This window comes from Macrobrachium rosenbergii, chromosome 23, assembly GCF_040412425.1.
Source record: "Macrobrachium rosenbergii isolate ZJJX-2024 chromosome 23, ASM4041242v1, whole genome shotgun sequence".
Lineage (NCBI taxonomy): Eukaryota > Metazoa > Arthropoda > Malacostraca > Decapoda > Palaemonidae > Macrobrachium > Macrobrachium rosenbergii.
The window spans coordinates 33,608,887-33,626,471 of NC_089763.1; the positions used below are offsets into that span (position 1 = coordinate 33,608,887).

At 34.3% G+C, this 17,585-nt stretch overlaps 1 protein-coding gene across 11 annotated transcripts in view; it reads right to left on the bottom strand.

Moving 5' to 3' along the window:
• Nucleotides 1–299: 299 nt before the first annotated feature.
• Nucleotides 300–17,585, bottom strand: part of LanB2 (laminin subunit gamma-1) — a 121,079-nt gene continuing 103,793 nt past the window's right edge. For 5 of the 11 annotated variants that reach the window (XM_067125553.1, XM_067125557.1, XM_067125560.1 and 2 more), the window contains 17 exons: nt 14,984–15,209; nt 11,364–11,513; nt 10,075–10,244; nt 8,882–9,014; nt 8,440–8,664; nt 7,578–7,763; nt 6,985–7,182; nt 6,494–6,690; nt 6,175–6,390; nt 5,929–6,004; nt 5,322–5,522; nt 4,967–5,142; nt 4,322–4,452; nt 3,392–3,515; nt 2,786–2,957; nt 2,233–2,490; nt 300–1,841 (listed from right to left, as the gene is read on the bottom strand). In XM_067125553.1, coding sequence (XP_066981654.1) covers nt 1,129–1,841; nt 2,233–2,490; nt 2,786–2,957; nt 3,392–3,515; nt 4,322–4,452; nt 4,967–5,142; nt 5,322–5,522; nt 5,929–6,004; nt 6,175–6,390; nt 6,494–6,690; nt 6,985–7,182; nt 7,578–7,763; nt 8,440–8,664; nt 8,882–9,014; nt 10,075–10,244; nt 11,364–11,513; nt 14,984–15,209 — 3,552 coding nt within the window. In that variant the 3' untranslated portion in view covers nt 300–1,128. Of the gene's footprint in view, nt 1,842–2,232; nt 2,491–2,785; nt 2,958–3,391; nt 3,516–4,321; nt 4,453–4,966; nt 5,143–5,321; nt 5,523–5,928; nt 6,005–6,174; nt 6,391–6,493; nt 6,691–6,984; nt 7,183–7,577; nt 7,764–8,439; nt 8,665–8,881; nt 9,015–10,074; nt 10,245–11,363; nt 11,514–12,948; nt 12,979–14,983; nt 15,210–16,241; nt 16,263–17,585 lie in introns of all 11 variants that reach the window. The other 6 variants (XM_067125550.1, XM_067125554.1, XM_067125555.1 and 3 more) reach the window with 3 other exon arrangements.

Consider the following 17,585-nt stretch of genomic DNA (forward strand, 5'->3'; position numbering starts at 1 on the left):
GATAGGCCAAAGGAGACGGGAAAAGTAAAAGGCAGAAAGCAACACAGCTGGTGATGAAAAGTCATTGCAAAAAAGCCTTTAATACCATCTACAGTGTGCTACAGGAGGTACACTACAAACGGTGTCATCCTAGGCAGAAATTAGAGATACAACTTTTTCTTTGAATATCCTCAAAACTTAAGATGAAAATCTCCACGAAAGAATCTTTAGAAATATGGAATGAATCCCAAACACAGCAATAATCAAATAATTTGCGCACTTACCAAGTATGTGTACCAGGAATAAAAAAGTACTCCAGATGTACTAAAAAAGTTTTTATTATAACTAAACGAATAACTGTATTCTAATGTTGGCAACCACGACTTATGCTATATTAAAATATAAAAATGGCAGTTTGTGCTATGTCAGAACATTTTCAAAGTTTAAACACTCAAAATAATCTTTGGTTAAATCTGTATTAAGTCTGTTAAGAGTATCAAGTGCTGTTTTGATAAAAGTCAACTATTTTTAAACAGATTTACACAAAACCATTAAACATGAGTCAGAAATACTGTATTTTTGTTGAAAAGAAAGGAAGAAAAACAACTCTTATTAATTCCCAATGGGTGTCTGTAGTACCATTTACTATACACCTGAAAGGGTTTTTGAACATCTACCTAAGCAATTCAGTGGGCAAAAGAATACCTAAAACTATATCTAATATCTCACACACAACACACTTGATCACATACATCATTTAACATCTAAATTATCTTCTTGAAAGATAAAATAATGCAACGCAGAAGAAGCGAGTGGATTTTTTGTTAGTTTAAGTACCTTACAACCTATATTTTACGCTGCTGAACAGTGACTTAAAAAATGACTAAAAATATCCTGTAATTACATTCTTCTGTGAAATATGAAAAAAATATATATGTTATTCTCAGGCTGCAAGAAAGGAGGTTCCTAAATCACAAAATTTTTGTACAGTAATTACAAAATGCTGACTTTCAATTTTTTCATTTTCAGTTTATACAAGACTAGTTATAAAAATAGCGAAAACTCAGAGACACTGTAAGTCAACCCTTCTTCATTTGACTGAAATTAAAAAAAAATATGTCTGTGATATATTACAATGTGAAAATAACCTTAAGGTTCTAGTTTAGTTTGACTATAACAACCATCAGGAAGTGAAATCTTAATTTCGTATATATTAGTCACTTCAATACGCAGTCGTTTTATTTCTTCTTCGTAAAGGGTTATCTGCCGCTCCTGCCAACTTCGAGACTCGGAGAGTTCATTAACAACAGCTTCTACACCGCTCTGATAGTACGTCTGCTGTGCTTGTTCTAGCCTCCTTTCTAAAGCAGCTAACTCATCAGGGTTCAAGTCTGGTGAGTGTTCCAGTATACCCAAGATTTCCTGAACCAGTTCTTGAGCTTCCCGGACTCTGGCGCTCGCTTCATTTGCTCTATCTTTGGCTTGGTTCGCCTTTTCTTGAGCTTCCATGACTTGCTGTCGATCTGCTTCTACTTGTGCCTCGTAGAGCCGTACATTAGAATCGGTACTGGTTACCCTACTTGATAAGTCTTCAGCTTCATCCCTCAAAGAAATAGCTTCGCTCTTGGTGGCATCTGCTTTGATACGAACGTCGCCAGCTTGTTCGCTGGCCTCTTCTGCAGTACCCTGAGCTTCTACCGCTGTGTCTCGTGCATCTTTAGCATCAGACTCAGCACCCATTAGAGCATCTTCAGCTTCCTTCGTTCGAGCTTCGGCTTCTTCAATCATTTTTTCAATTTCCTCTACTTTACTTAGGGCTTCCTGTGCTTCTTCTCGACTTTCTTGCACTTGTTTATCAAATCCTGAGTGAATACAAGCAAATTTTCAGAGGACAAGGAAATGACGTTAACCTTTGAAATGCAGTAATAATAATAATAATAATAATAATAATAATAATAATAATAATAATAATAATAATAATAATAATAATAATAATAATTTTATGGATACACTATAAAGCACAAAATCATTACTAAGGTAGGGCCAAGTCAATGACAAAATAGTGAAAAAAAAAAAGAGCGAGAAGATGGTCTGCTAAAATATGAACATTGCTGTGAAAATCAGTTTTTGTTCAAAACTATTTACCTTAATTTTGAATCAAGTGTTTGCTAATGTGAACAAACAAGTGTCAAGTACTGCTCAGGCTAACTGTACTTCTTGTACGGATATTCCAAATTCTGGCTGTAACATTACCTTCAAAAACTGTCAAAGTATCCTTAGCTTCTGCTAATATCTTCTCAGCCTTCTTGATAGCATCCTTAGCTTGGCCCTCTGCTGTGAATGTATCTGCCAGGAGTTCAGATGTAATCTGCTGCTGAATCCACCCTTGTTCTACGAGATCTGAAGTTTCTATGAGCTGAGCCTCAACGTCTACGATAAGATCACTTCTTTGATCCATTAAATCCTTTGTCTCTTCCTTAATGCGTTCTGCTTCTTCGCCAATCTCTGCAGCTGTAATGTCCAGGAAAAAATTATTAAGCTTTTAGGCTTGAAAAGATACACAAATTGAAAAATTTCATAGAGCAAACAAATACGACTGATCAAGGTCATATAAACAGAAAACTGAAGCAAATAAACTGCTACACAAAGTTTTTGTAAACAACCTTAATAAGGATTCCAAATGAAATATTTATGGGTTTTAAAAAATAAAATACTGTATCTAACAAGTTCTGAACTTTTGAAATATTGTATACCTGCAATGAAGCACAAACTTGGACTATCTAATAATCACTTGGACAATTCTTACCTTGCTCTCTAAGTGAAACTGCATCAATAACTGGAATAGCGATACTTGAAGCTTCAGTGCTGATTGCTAAAGCTTCACGGTACACATTTCTAGCAGAAGCCAGTGACTCGTTGGCCATCTGCATGGTCTCATCGTGCAGTGATGACAGGTCAACAGCATTATTGATCAGGCCCTAAAAAGGATTTACTATTTGTTAGACCTAACAAATGATATGTGATATAATGGATAAAAATATTCCTCGGTTGTTGGTCATTTAATTTTGTTATGCATACTACTGTGTATAATATTTTTAAGTCCGTAACACAAACTATGGACTGGTAGATTGTTTTTGGTCAAAAAATTTTCATGTATTAGATTTGTATTTTCTGAAACTGAACAATATTATCAACTCAAGCATGTTTCCTAGGTGAAGAATTTTTAGTATTACAGTATTAGGTTAGACTACCTAATAATAATAATAATAATAATAATAATAATAATAATAATAATAATAATAATAATAATAATAATAATAATAATAATCCCTCAACTATGAAAATGTTCAGGTTTGAAGTGGAATGAACATCAAGAGTAATCTATTATGCCATTCTTCAAGTAAAACCTTACCTTGATCACTTCACTTATTTTTTTCTGATCGTCTATAGCTTTACGAGCCAAGGCATGTGCTTCACTTGATGTGTTGCGGGCCTCATATGCAATGCCTTCAATATTATCCGCATCCTTTTCGTGTCTAAAATGGAAAACAACTTTTGTGAAAGAAAGTACAGCATTCCATTTTGAAGAATATATTTTTTTATGTGTGATTTCAGTCTTAGACTGATTGAAATGGAGAGAGAAAGGTGACGACAGTATGAGGTAATGGTTTGTGCTAACAAAACAAGAAACATTTGTTTAAATATTATTTTGTCTACATACAAAATATAAGCCAGTGCCTTCCTTGAATTGAATATTTACTTGCACAGAAATTATATTAAAGTAAAAATCAGTTTCCAGATTAACATAATATCATGTGGTAAGAAAGTACTGTTAAATCAATTACTGCCAACCTTCTGATGCTTCACTGTACTTTAAAATCTTTGGTCTCCTTTATCTTTCGTACCTCTAAACCCACCTTGAAGCCTACATATGCTGTGTGTACTTTATAAAACAGGTAACCAATACTTCCTCCAGATATACCAGGCATAGTTCTAACAAAGGTATTGTTATTCTAAAGAAGTTTATTAACCTGACTACTGAGTCACCTCTGGATTATCACATGGCTACCTGAAGAATTTGTTTTTGAATGAGAGGTGACAATTGGAGCAATACAGAGTTGGAGAATTTGGACAACGAGGTGGGGAATGACTCCCACCAGAACAGATGAAAACTAAATGGCAGAAAGAAATGCAGATGAACCTGAAGGGATGTTGCAAAGAACCTTAATACTTAGTATAGGAGGTAAATATATTAGTTACCACTTCTGATTACCTGTCCCCATAAAGTTTCCTTGAGATTATATGGTTTGCACATAACGATTTATTTCTAAAATGTACTCACTCATCTGCTAACAAGCGTGCTTCTCTTGCTATTTCAGACATACGTGCTGACTGTTGGCCGAACTGGTTTGATCTGTCAACTGCTTTATTGAGAGCATCCATTCCTTGCACATCAAGGTAAATTTGAGCATTCTGTTGAAGAAAATTACAGGTAATTAAACTTTCTTTCAGCTATTTAATGATGTAAATTAAACTTTTAACATTTTAAGGAAAATGTTGTTATAGCTGACCACTCCCTAGTATATATATATATATATATATATATATATATATATATATATATATATATATATATATATATATATATATATATATATATATATAGTACTTATTATGTCATATCTGGTCCTCTTTTCTTAAAGAGGGTTAATTCATAAAATTACCACTACATCTGAATGTATAGCAAAAATAAAAATGTTTTGTAAAGCCAGCATATACTTCATTTACACAGTATATATATCAATGTTGCTATCTTTCAGGTGAGAAAAATGATAATGCAATCTCTCCAGGTTTATTTTGCCATCATCATCTACAAGACAATGATGAACAATGAGGACCCTCATCAAATAAAAATGCATATGTATGCCTGTGGGCCTGTTGAGACGTTTGAAATAAACTAGCTTACAAAAATAAAAAAGGTACTTACTGACAATGCTTCTCTGGCTCTTTGAATTATATCTTCTGCTTGGGTAATGTTGACTTCACCCTGATTGGCAAAGATAGATCCTTTGGTTAAAGCTTCTCTTATCCTAGCTAACAGATCTTGTACACCAGAAATGCGTTCGTTCAGCTCATCAATGTGTTCTGCCACTGTTCTGTCCCCTGAATAGGTATTTAGTAACGTTGACAAAATGCTTGGAAGTGGAGGTTGGAAATGTTTTATGGAATTTTGTTTTCATTTTTATATCACATTTTAAGGTCTGGTTAGCCATGAGAGTCTTTAGATTATAGAAAATGAAGTATTTACAAACCAGCGAAACTTTCAAATAGAAATATCTTACCACCTGATTTTGCCGCTTCTCTAGCATCATTCCATAGTTCCTCAACCTGAACCAAGACAGACCTTAGAGTCTCCTCAAAAGCTTCATCACTGAGAACAGTTGGATTGCTCACTATGTCAGCAAGAAGACGTTCAAGCTCAGCCAACCGCTCCCCGTGAATACTGACACTATCCAGGACTAGGTTGTAACAGGGTGGACAATCTGATGACAAAAAATGAAAAAGAGGGGAATCATACAGTCAAGCATAAAGAATTTTTTATTTGGTGCTGAAAGCTAATGTTAATTTGTGAGATTATTAACTAACACTGAGTCATTTCGGTCACCCAATGTGAGTATCAATATCCAAGTCTTAATTCCAGTGTTTATTATCAGATCAACTCTTACAGCAATACAAATATGTTTTAATATGGGCTAATTTATAATTTTACCTGGATAAAGATTTAACTTTGCAAGTTCATTCATGATTCTGTCTTGTGAAAGAATTTTATATTTAAAATTATTATAAAAGAACTACCAATATTAATAAATAGTATAGGTTTCATTATCAAGGCATATACTTTGAATTTACTGGTACTGAGATCTAAAATAACACAAGAAAATTGCATACCTCGACAGCCGGCTTGTTTGTCATATGTATTTTTTCGACAGCGATCACACCTGCGGCCCTCAACATTTTCACGGCACTGAAATTTCCAAATCGAAAATAATTATCTATAAATAAATTTACTATAGGAAAGTGATGATCATGAATTCTACAGCAGAAATAATGTCTACTAGGATAAGTATATTTTAAATAAAAGATTACTGCAGAACTGCACTTGAATACAGCAAGAAAAACCAAAGGTTCCTTTACCTGACACTGACCAGTAGCATCACACTGCAAGGAAACTGAACCAACATGGTCACAATCGCAAGGCTTACACCCTTCACGTGAAAACCCGTAGTGGAAAGGCTCGCACATGTCGCATTTTCGACCAGTGACGCCTTCACGACAGAAGCACTGGCCACTGTGAACATCACATGTTCCGTTTGTAGCCCCGACTGGATCACAACTACACGGTTCACACCCCTGTAAAATCGTAACGTCTTCTTAACTTGAAAATAATCAATCATCATCAGTGTTCATAAAGTTTGAAAATTTCAATGGAACATCACATTAGAAAGAAACTTACAACTCCACTTGTGAGATTCCAATACCCTGGATCACACTGGTCACATTTGAGACCTGTAACATGTGGCTTGCATTGACACTGGCCAGTTACTTGATCGCAAACTGGAGGACCGTATCTTTCAGACACTGTGCCATAGACATTACAGTGGCATGGACGACAATCACCTTTTGGAAGTGCCAGGGCATCACCATAGAATCCTGACAAGATGAAAATGGAACTTTAATCTGCTGTACGGAAAATTCCATAAAGGATCTGATGCACAGATTGGCAGAGTACTTTTCATAAATTAAATTTGAACTGTTAGTACTGTACACAAAATCTCAAACACTGAAAACAGTTTCATCCTGAACTTTAATATGATGCTATACTTTAATAAAACACAGTATACTCTTGTAAGAATTGTAGAAATATTGTTTATTACATGTAATATACACAACAAAAAAATTTCGATGAATTTAACGACTGATTTTCAGTATTTTCTTCTATCTTACCTGACAGGCACTGATCACAGTAAAATCCGCCTGTATTGTAAATACATTTCAGACACTCTCCTGTTGTTCGGTTGCAGTTTGCCACGGCGTTAGGGTCAATGTTGCCATTACAGTCACACCGCTCACAAGGTCGAGGAGGACCATGGCGGCCTTTGGGGTCTCCAAAGAAGCCGTCTGTGCACAGATCACACCGAGGACCTACAAAGAATACAATAGAGGTGCCTTTTACAATACCTTCTAAAGTGACTCTGTTACATATGACAGTATAATATTCGATGAAAAGAAAAGAAAATTTAGAAGCTTATCAAAAACTTCGAAAGTTATTTACTCCCCACTTTTTCATTTTATGCATAGTAGTCAAGCCTGAACTGAGAATTTTACTGTTATTGTTTCATCTACATTTATGGTACAGTACTGTGTTATACAGTACTTTGCAAGAAAGTAAACTATGGTTAATTTTTTTAAAAAATCAAACCTGAACTGAGAACTTTATTTTGATTTCTCTGACATTTAAATCAATGTGGTATACTGTAATATGCAAGACTATATGATATGCTATGATGATCTCTGAGAAAATCAAATCTCATACTTACCAGCATATCCTTTAGGACACTCTAGGCAAGCAACTTGGTCATCTGGTAGTAAAAAGCATGCACCTCCATTCGGACAAGGGCAAGGCTGGCAGTCGTCAGGTGTTCCTTTTAATGCGTTCCCATAGTATCCTTTAGCACAGCGCTCACACGTGTCACCAGCAGTATTATGCTGGCATATACATCGCCCTTAAAAAAATGGCATTGTTTTATTGCATTCCAAAAATACTAGGGATAGCTTGGCTGAATTTGATCATATAAACTATACTCACAAAAATTAATGAATACCAAAATGTTACTTTACAAACTGATGGCACTGACAAGGAAATCATTCTTCATCAACACAATTTCACCAATCTATTAACATCCACTATCAAGATTCCCTGAAGTAACAGGTGTCAAGGGAAATTTTTACATTTACATGAAGGTTCCTCAAGCACCAGTAATTGCAACATAGCTGGTTATTTTACAGATTACATTATTAAATATTCACCTTTCATTTCTCTTTGAGTGACACAATGGTTGCCTTCTAATCTAATGAATTTTATGATGCTTCATATTTCTTAAGCACATAAAAATATCATGCATATAAAAAATGGTGAAACATAGTCAATAACTGACAATGAACATTGCAAACAGTCACAAACTAAATGACAATGAACATGCTGCATATTATTTTCTTGATTAAAGTTGTTAAAGGCTTGCTAAACCTGCAACTCAAAGTATTGTTAATAGAATATTAGCTATAAAACTTTATCGAAAATAAACACAATATCTGGGTTTATGTAACACAAAGGCTAAAAAGTCCTGAGAGTGAACAAAACGTTTAAAATTGGTTGGAAACCTCTTCATACTGTATACATACCTGTTTCTGAATCACAAATATCAGCATGATTGTTACAATTGCAAGGAATACATGAAGCAAATGGTCCACCATTGGAGGGTTCATGGCGATATCCTGGAGCACAAGATTCACAGTACTGGCCAACATAACCCTCTGGACAAGTGCACATCTCTATCCAAGTTGCTGGGTCACCAAAAACTCCTCTGCGTGCAGTTTCTAGCTTAACGTCATCTATAAAACCTTTACCTATGGTATGAAAACAGGTTTAAGTAAAAATGAAAATAAATTTTGTATGCAAAAATATTCAACTTCTTTAAGTGCAACTTAAAAAAAGTTGAATTAACAAATGGCAATATAGATAACTGTGATATATGTAAATAACATGATCGTTTTGTATAATGATACAATACATAAAGTATTTGATTTTCCAGCCCACACAAAAAAACAGAGGAACTGAATTTACCATCATAAGTATATGTTCCACGGATCTTAATGGCAGTCAAGTTTGAAAGAAGAGACATGAAGTCGCGTGAAGAGAGGCGTGGGGACCACCCAAATCTTGAGTCTTCATGAAGGTGGAACACATATTCTTGTTTCTGAAAGACACTTTCTGATTACACACAATCATCTGGTGATCATTCAGTGTTTAATCTGAGCATTATACGGTAGTTCAAAGTCCAGAACTGAACTTTACAGAGAAAACAAACTTTTTGTACTGCCTTTCAATGATCCATGGATTTCAGCCTCTAAGGTTCTTCTCAGTAATACAAACTTGTACAAAAGCACATCAACTGTGCATTACTATTGCAGTACAAGTATAGTAGACAACATTAAGCTGATATTATTGAATATTTATAAGGATTCCTGTGTCTGACATCTCTATATACAGAAGTTCCCAATTTTATGGAGTCTTAGTCAAAACATCCATTAGGCAAACCACCTTTCTAAATATACATAATGCCGATGTGGGCAATACCAGTACGTCAGTCCAATGAATGTTCCGTCCTTTCTGTCCATATGCTTTAAAATTCGGTTTCTGATTTCCCCAATTCTTGGGACTATTCGTGATGGCAGCTTCATAAAAGTTATTAAACTTTTATGAAACTGCCATCACACTTTCCCATTGAAAGGAAAAGTTTTCCCGATCTTGCCTTAAATTTTTTTTAGGCTCTAGTTGGGCTGTTCATCCAGTTGGCCTTTACTTAAAAAACAAGTTTGTAGTAATTCGGAATAAGATAAAATTCATGAACTATAATAGATTTTTTTTTATAAATTTAATTAAACAAGTCATGACATGCTTATTTAAATGTTATTCTGATATATAACTTAAAAAGCATACAGGAAAGTTTAGCTTACAGTAATTAAGGTTTATTTTCAATATTTTCATGGGCTACCTGATGGTTCAACATTTCTTGAGGTCCAGCACCCAGTTGGTATCATTGATGCCAGTCCAATGGACTTCTAATATACATCTGATAATGCTCTACTTTACCAAAATATTTTGTCAATAGCCTTGCACATCTCAAGATAAACTCCCACCAAAACATAAAATGATGTAATGTGTCTAAAAATACAAATTCAAGGAAATATCACACATTACTGTATTACAAACAGAACTGATAATTATATTTTATAAATGCTATAATCAAAGCTAACCTCTGTGCTTGGGATTGGATTGCCTTGAGAGAAAATAGGTGCTGAAATAGTAAGGCCAGCACCTTCAAGAATAATGTCCTCTGTGCTAGGCTGTGGTCCGAGCTCTCCAATTCTTAACAAAAATGATAGATCATGGTTATAGCTGGCTCTCTGGTCACCAAGGAAGCGATCTGAAAACCAAACGTTCAATAATCAATAGCCCCAAGAGTCGCTAACCATTATGAGGTTTGCAAAGCAGTACAATCAACATTAAAATATAATATAAATACATTATGTGGTCTCTATTCATCATTTCTCAGCCACTGAAGGAAAAATAACATACAGCCTTCAGTTTATGCTATCACATTTTCTGATGGATTGAAAAGCCAGTCCACCTAGGGCAAAAGCACTCAATGGTCTTACTGTCTCAGTCCTTCACTTTTAAACTTAAATCTTAACAGCAATCCAATCCACATTGGGTGGTGTCCATTGACTGTCTCAGTGTAGAAATGCCATGAACGATCACTTACAAAAATCAGCCATTATCAGGTTGATAAATGAACCTAATATATGTGGAGACTGTGAGTCCTCTATAAAGCAGTTACTAGTTTTCATTTAGTAATTATTCAAAGAGCAGAAATCTGTACTCTACTGTATGTGGTCTTTGAGCCATGCTTCTGTAATTTTTCCTTCAGGACTTTTGATATCTTGTAATAATGAATGTGGGATGGCTTTTTATGGATTTAAACTATCCTGCTCTGTAAATACACTGAATATGGACAGATTATTAAATGTTGAAATAATGGTACAATGTATCAATTAGAACATAAAACCAGGAAGTAGAAAAATAGGATGCTGTACTACTTATCTAAAGGTGGTTCATGTGTATATATCCCACTGGTCTACAACACTGAAAAATTTTTATGAGAAAATATTTCAATTTCCTCCAACTCAATCTTAACTGAAAAATGATTTAAGAAGCCTGTGAAGTAGATTACTTATGGATGCACAAGTACCATATACAAAAATAGCAGACACAACAAAATATTAGAAAACAAAAAGATAAAAGCTAATGGAGTAGGCTACTGTATATTTTTATTTTTAAGTTGAGCTGCAATAGCATACTATGATCATAAAAAACTAAGAGAAAATAAAGCAAAGATATCTAGGCACATACCTTATACAATGAAATTACACTTTTATGTCAAAAGGACTGAATTTGTTTTGTTATTGAAAGACGAATGTGTTTTGCAACTACAAAACTGTCAATTTTGCAATAAATGACAGTCATTGTCATCTGTATAACTTACCAGGTGCAACAAAATAAACATTTTCCCTTCCAACAGCAGCCACACCGAGACTCTGAACCACAGGGTTGAAGTTAAGCTTGACTTGCTGTCCACTGGATTCTTGTGCTCCCCAGCGTTCCTCTCCTCGGACAAATCCACTCTCAACAACACCTGAACCACAAAAGAATTGTTTTAGAAGAGTAACTGCACACTTATTGCAAATGTAAGTGTTAATTCATCTGTTTCCTTAGTGCAAACACTTTGCCTAGAAAAAAATTCAAATCTGGAAGATCTATGTCACGACTGAATGTTAGTTTCAAACTTGGTGCAAAATTTAAAGTAGGAAAAATTCTAACTTTAATGAATACATTATAGTAATAATACTGATGCTGAAAAAGTTATTCGACGTTACAATCTTAACAGACTATATTTAGGATTATGAATAGTTTCTAAACTGTATTATTTAGGATTATGAATAGTCTCTAAACTGTATTATCATTCTAGTTTAGATTTTCAGTAACAGAACATACTGTACATGCATGTCACTTTTAACAGATTAGGACACACATGTTTTACAAAAGGTTAGTGGCTACTGCAAAAAGTTTGGTAAATACACCTTTGGATATAAACAAACATACTACAGTTATGTACAATGTTTAAGTCCCTGTTAGAGTAGTACACTATAAAGCTTTACCAAACACTACAATAAGTAACAAGGTAGAACAAGAGTCAAAGTTGTGACATTTCCTAGACAAGCCTTAGTGTATGCTGAAGTTGGATGGAATACAAAATGTAATAAGAAAATGCTTACAACTAGTTGTTAGTAATTTGTACTTCCTATATGCAACACTGGTATTCAGTTAAAAAAATTGAAGAGTGGAAGGACCCTCTCCTTTTACAAGAACAAGTTCTTTACATGAACAAGTTTTATGACATAAAAATTAAGATGATGAACACATCAAATTGCTTAGGCTTCTATAAGCTTACTCTGCCGAATATCAAAACACTGTTGACTGTACACAAACTGTATGTTATATTGGAGAAAACTTAACCTAAACAGATTACCAATAGAGAAACTCACTTAGGTAAGTCTGGGATTAAATTTACATATTGGATATGCTGCATCAAATGACTGATAAATTATGAGACTCAAATATACATATTGTAATTATCCTAAGAAGTTTAAAAATTATCATCAAGCTTTCAAGATTTACAAGTTTAAAATGGAAAATTTTAGGTAAAAATAATGTGTAACATACAGTTTCACACAAATGAAAATTGTTTATACAAAAAGCCTTTGCTCCTATGAAGCAAATTACTACGATCATATAGTACAACATACAAACTAGAACACAAATTACATATTCCAATTTGAGTAAAACTAAACAACTGGTCTCTGACTTGGTCAAATGCAACAAAGGTCTTCTAAGCCTACATTCTTTCTAGACAAGTTAGGCTTAGAATCCTATCAACTGGACAAGAAACACAGGACTCAAATTTCTTTCCAAATTATGAATCTGAAGCTGAATGTAAGTGTTCTAGGACATTATCTATTTAATCACTTTCTATTGAAAAATCAAAGACTTCTATAATGAGCAGTACTTACAATCAACAGTGACTGGTATTACCATAACTCCTATAATAAAAAAGATGAGCAAAATAGAATGAAAGAATGTACTGTATGTGAATATTGTGGTGTCTAACCCTTGCTTTCATTGACAGGTCTGCACTTTTATCCTAGAGAGTAATGTTCCAACACACTGCATAATTTGTGCATGATACCCTTGGGAGTGTCATACTCAGGGCAGTTCTAGAGGGCACTAGTTATTAGTAAGAATATACTTTACAATGCTTTTGGATTAATTAGATATGAAATCTATGTACTTTTACGGCATTTCATTCTACAAATAATAATTAAAAGAACAGTATACAATGGCTATAGTGCCTGTACAACATCTTTTTTTACCCAACGTTCCTTGCAGTTGTCATGTGAACTTTTAATGATTTATGGTTTTAAACATCTTGTAAGTTCTTATTTTCTTAGTAGTAATTACAGTATTATTTTCCAAAGATTGCCTTATTAAAAAACATTTTATACTCAGTGAATTCAAGTAGTTTCCCTGAACTGCATGAAAGGATTATCTGGTACTCGACTTCCCTTTAAAATAAATATGCTTCTTCCTTGGGAGAAAGGTGCACTTACAAAAGTATGTACTATGAAGGCCAACTGGCCCATTGCACAGTATGCTAGCATACTATTTATTCAAAAGCTTTTCTTTCATGACTCCCAAATAATGCAGTCTGCACAAGTACATATAAAAATACGTATAAAATGACAGCTCTACATTTTTGCTTTCTTGGCAATCTGAAATGTATTATCCAGCAACTTCACCACCTGAAACATGGCATTCAACAACTTCAAGTTCCTGGGTAGCTATAGAACAGTTAATACTTCTAACTGGTCTAAAAATGTTTCTATCTTTTTAATCCTTATTTGATAAGTGCACTGGAACATGACTGCAGTATTGGGTAAAAGTGCAGTTCCATGGTAAATAAAAAAAATTTAGTAGTACCTGTAGTCTACAAACCTGTCCGTTTGTGTTTAACAGTTAAATTGGATTAGTATTCTTGTACCATTCAAATAACATAATTTCAAACCTCAACAATTTAGATAAAATATGCACTATAAAAATGATCCAATTATTACTTTTTCTGGCATTCTATTCTCTTCTATTGTACCAGACTTCAAAACTTTACTTACGAAGGTGTACCACCATCACTCATCTATATAGGTAACTGGTTCTTTTCTGTCCATGTTCAACCCTCTCCCATTCCCACTCTTGTCTAAATCAAGATTAATGCAAGTGAGTTTCAACAATCCCTTTTTCTGTAATTTTCCCATGTAAGAACCAAAACAGTACTAAAATAAATCTTGCAAACATCCACACCTGAAAACAACTGAAATTAGAAATACCAATGCAGTATCATGTATGGCACACTCAATATAAAAATGAATTTGTCAGAAGTGCCTGACCCCTGATACTCTTTATTCTCCATTAATCTGTCTTGCATACCTGGAGTATTCTCAAAGCTTTTTTCAATTTTATTTATTGTGTTTTTTAGAGGAGTTGCCTAATGACCTTAATCATTAAATGGGAAACAAAAAACAAGATATATTGTATATTTATGCCATTTATCAATAGTTGCAATGTCTTCACACTAAACAGTGATTCAAGAATTATGGGAATCTGAAAATTGTCTTACAATTTGTCTCCAAAACTACCTTTTATTGCGCTGAGGGTCCTGCTATACACTGGAAATGTGAGGGCATGCAACTTTTTATTCTGTTGGTCTGCAAAAAAGGTAGGACTGGATGGCAGCCATTCCAACCACAGTAAAATATTTTTAAAATCCTACATATATCACACAGAAATACACAATGGCAACTGTTTCCTCTCATCATGGCAATACAGAGTGCTGGAATGTGATGACTGGTTGCTACTACACCACAGCTCCTTTCAATGCAAAAAAGCCCTGAACTGCAGTTGCTGTACTAGCAAAATAATCCCATCACTGCCATCAATAACCAAATCTTTTGTTTTCATCATTCTGGAAAGTATATTTTCAATAACACCTCATACCTTTCGAGTATCCATGGGCTGAGGAACAGATTGAAGAGTGGCCGTAGCAGAAACAGGGAGTGCATCCAAACACGTTCCCTTGATCCAGGTTGAAGTAACCAGGTTTGCACTGGTCACACTGCTGACCCTCAACGTGTTTCTTGCAAACGCAAACGCCGCTCGTCGGGTCGCAGCTTGCTTCGTTGTCACGGCTACCTGCCACATTGCAGCCACATGGTTTGCACCCCTAAAAGAAAAGTTGATTTTAAGACATGCAAGTCACTGCAATGCATTTCCAAGGTGCATGTCAACCAATGTCCTTTCAACGAATATGTAATTACTTTGAAGAATCCACTGGGACAAATTATAATGACAATATTGACAGAAATTTTCATAATCATATTGTTGTTTTACATTAATCATTCACCACATCATAATCGCTAACTGCTATCAAAAGCGAGACACTTCTTAAATGCTACTACTGTACTAGTTAAATGGAATCACAATGCTAAACACTTTACTGACTTGACTTTTACAATTTTAATATTTCATATCCATAACATACAAAACTGATGTTTACATTTCATACTTTATTACTAAAAGGATTGGGAATTTAGGAAGGATATTTCTTTTCACATGGTCACGGATGATTTAACTTAATAAACAAATGGATATTCAACAGGGTCAGACACATACATCCTAACACAGCGTACAAATTTTGTGCTTGATTCAATAACACAGATTTAATGGCATAGCAGTTTGTACAAAAAAACAAAGGGTGAATTTTTATACTGCTTATTGTCACATATGCTGTTAAGATTTTTAAGATTCTGATTCTATTACAAATGCTAGCATGGGACTGTCTTGTACCAACCAAACTAAACAGCATCTGTGTCTCACATAATGCATCTTCAAATCAAGATTATGTCATACCAAAGTACCTTATGGCTTTGAAAAATCAATGCATCAATAAACTATCTACTCTTTAAACGCAGTCAACCTTCAAAACTGAACATAACATTTTACTTCAAAATTAAAATAAAAAAAAGATAAAACTTGGTTTAGACAACGATTAAATAAAGCGTTTAATAACATGGCTTCTACTTACTGAGATAAAACACTACAAGAAGGTCTGTTTTTTTTTTTTTTAAGTTAGACAACACAACAAAAGCATCAGGGTAGTGCATAACACTGCCATCAAAATATACATATAAAAGCTATCTTCTTTGCTATGTAGTACATTCAAACAGAAAGAAATATTGAATAGCATGCACCTGACCTCTATTCCAAATGCTCTATCCTGAAAAGAGGACATTAAATAAGAGTAAAATAGTGAAAGTTGTTTCTTAAGATTATTAAGTGATAGTCTTTAACTGAAAAGAGTGTTCTGTACTGAGAAGTAACAAGGAAAGCATCATTCTGCAGGAAGTCCTTTTATAGGAAAATCACTCTTCATTTACACAACAACTGATATTTGTACATTAGTTATATATACATTACATTTTATATATAGAACAGTGTATTTATCAATTCATATTTACATTGAATGATGTAATTAGAGAGTGAACTGGCTTAAAATTCACCTGACACAAATTTCATTCTCTACTGTCTATAGAGATATGTCCTGGTACAGTATATGTGTGACTGAAGGAGAAAATAAATTTCAAAGTTTTAAGGCAAAAAGCAACGACATACTTAGAGACCAGCCTCATTTTTCCTGTTTGGCCACAATTTCTTTACCAATGTTCGGTCTCACTGGAACATATTTTGCAGCTCAAGAGCTATTTTGCCTAGTTTTTTAGACAAAATAAAAAAATCACTTTAAGTTCTTTTTTTTTATAAAAAGTGTAATTTTGTTGCCAGATGAATTTTAAGCTAAATAATCAACTTACTTATTCCAAATAGCACCAGACTGGAACATGATGACACAAACTGTTGCTAAAAGGAATTTACCTTTTGTACAAAGGATGGAAATGGTAACCACTAAAATTATACAAGGCACTTGCAGTAGGCCTTAGGAGTATGATGTGAATGACAGAAAAAAATTATGAGGCATGAAAAGCTAACAGAGCTGTAAAAAAAAAAAAAAATTAAAAGAAATGTAATGCTTACGTAAGCTGGAGCATAACTGAACAGTCAGCTTCTTATGTAAAAGCAGAGGCCAGTGGGAGGGGCAATCTCGCACCCTCATCTAGCCCAGACCCAAAGAAAATAAGAAAAAGAAGGGGAAGGAAGACTGAAGGAAGCATTAGATCCGCCTCTTGAAAGGTGGAAGGTTATAAGCATCGAGGAAAGAGGCACCACTAAAATAGTTCCACTAGATATCACCTAAGATGTTAGGAAGGGCAAAAAGCAGATATGGAAGCTGAGGAAAGAAGAATGGGCCATACCTACTTGCTCTTGTTATAACCAGTCGTAAACATCTATGCATTTTAAAATGCAATGCAATGAAATGTAAATGAACCTTGCAAAATGTAACCGTATTGTTTAAAATCATTATGGATTAATAAGAATCCTTAAACACAACTGAGAGCAGCTTCTTGAAAGGGAAGTTTATGTCTTTAGTCTGGTTAACTCAAGTGGATAACAATCCAGTTTCTCACAGATGTTTATGTTGTGGATG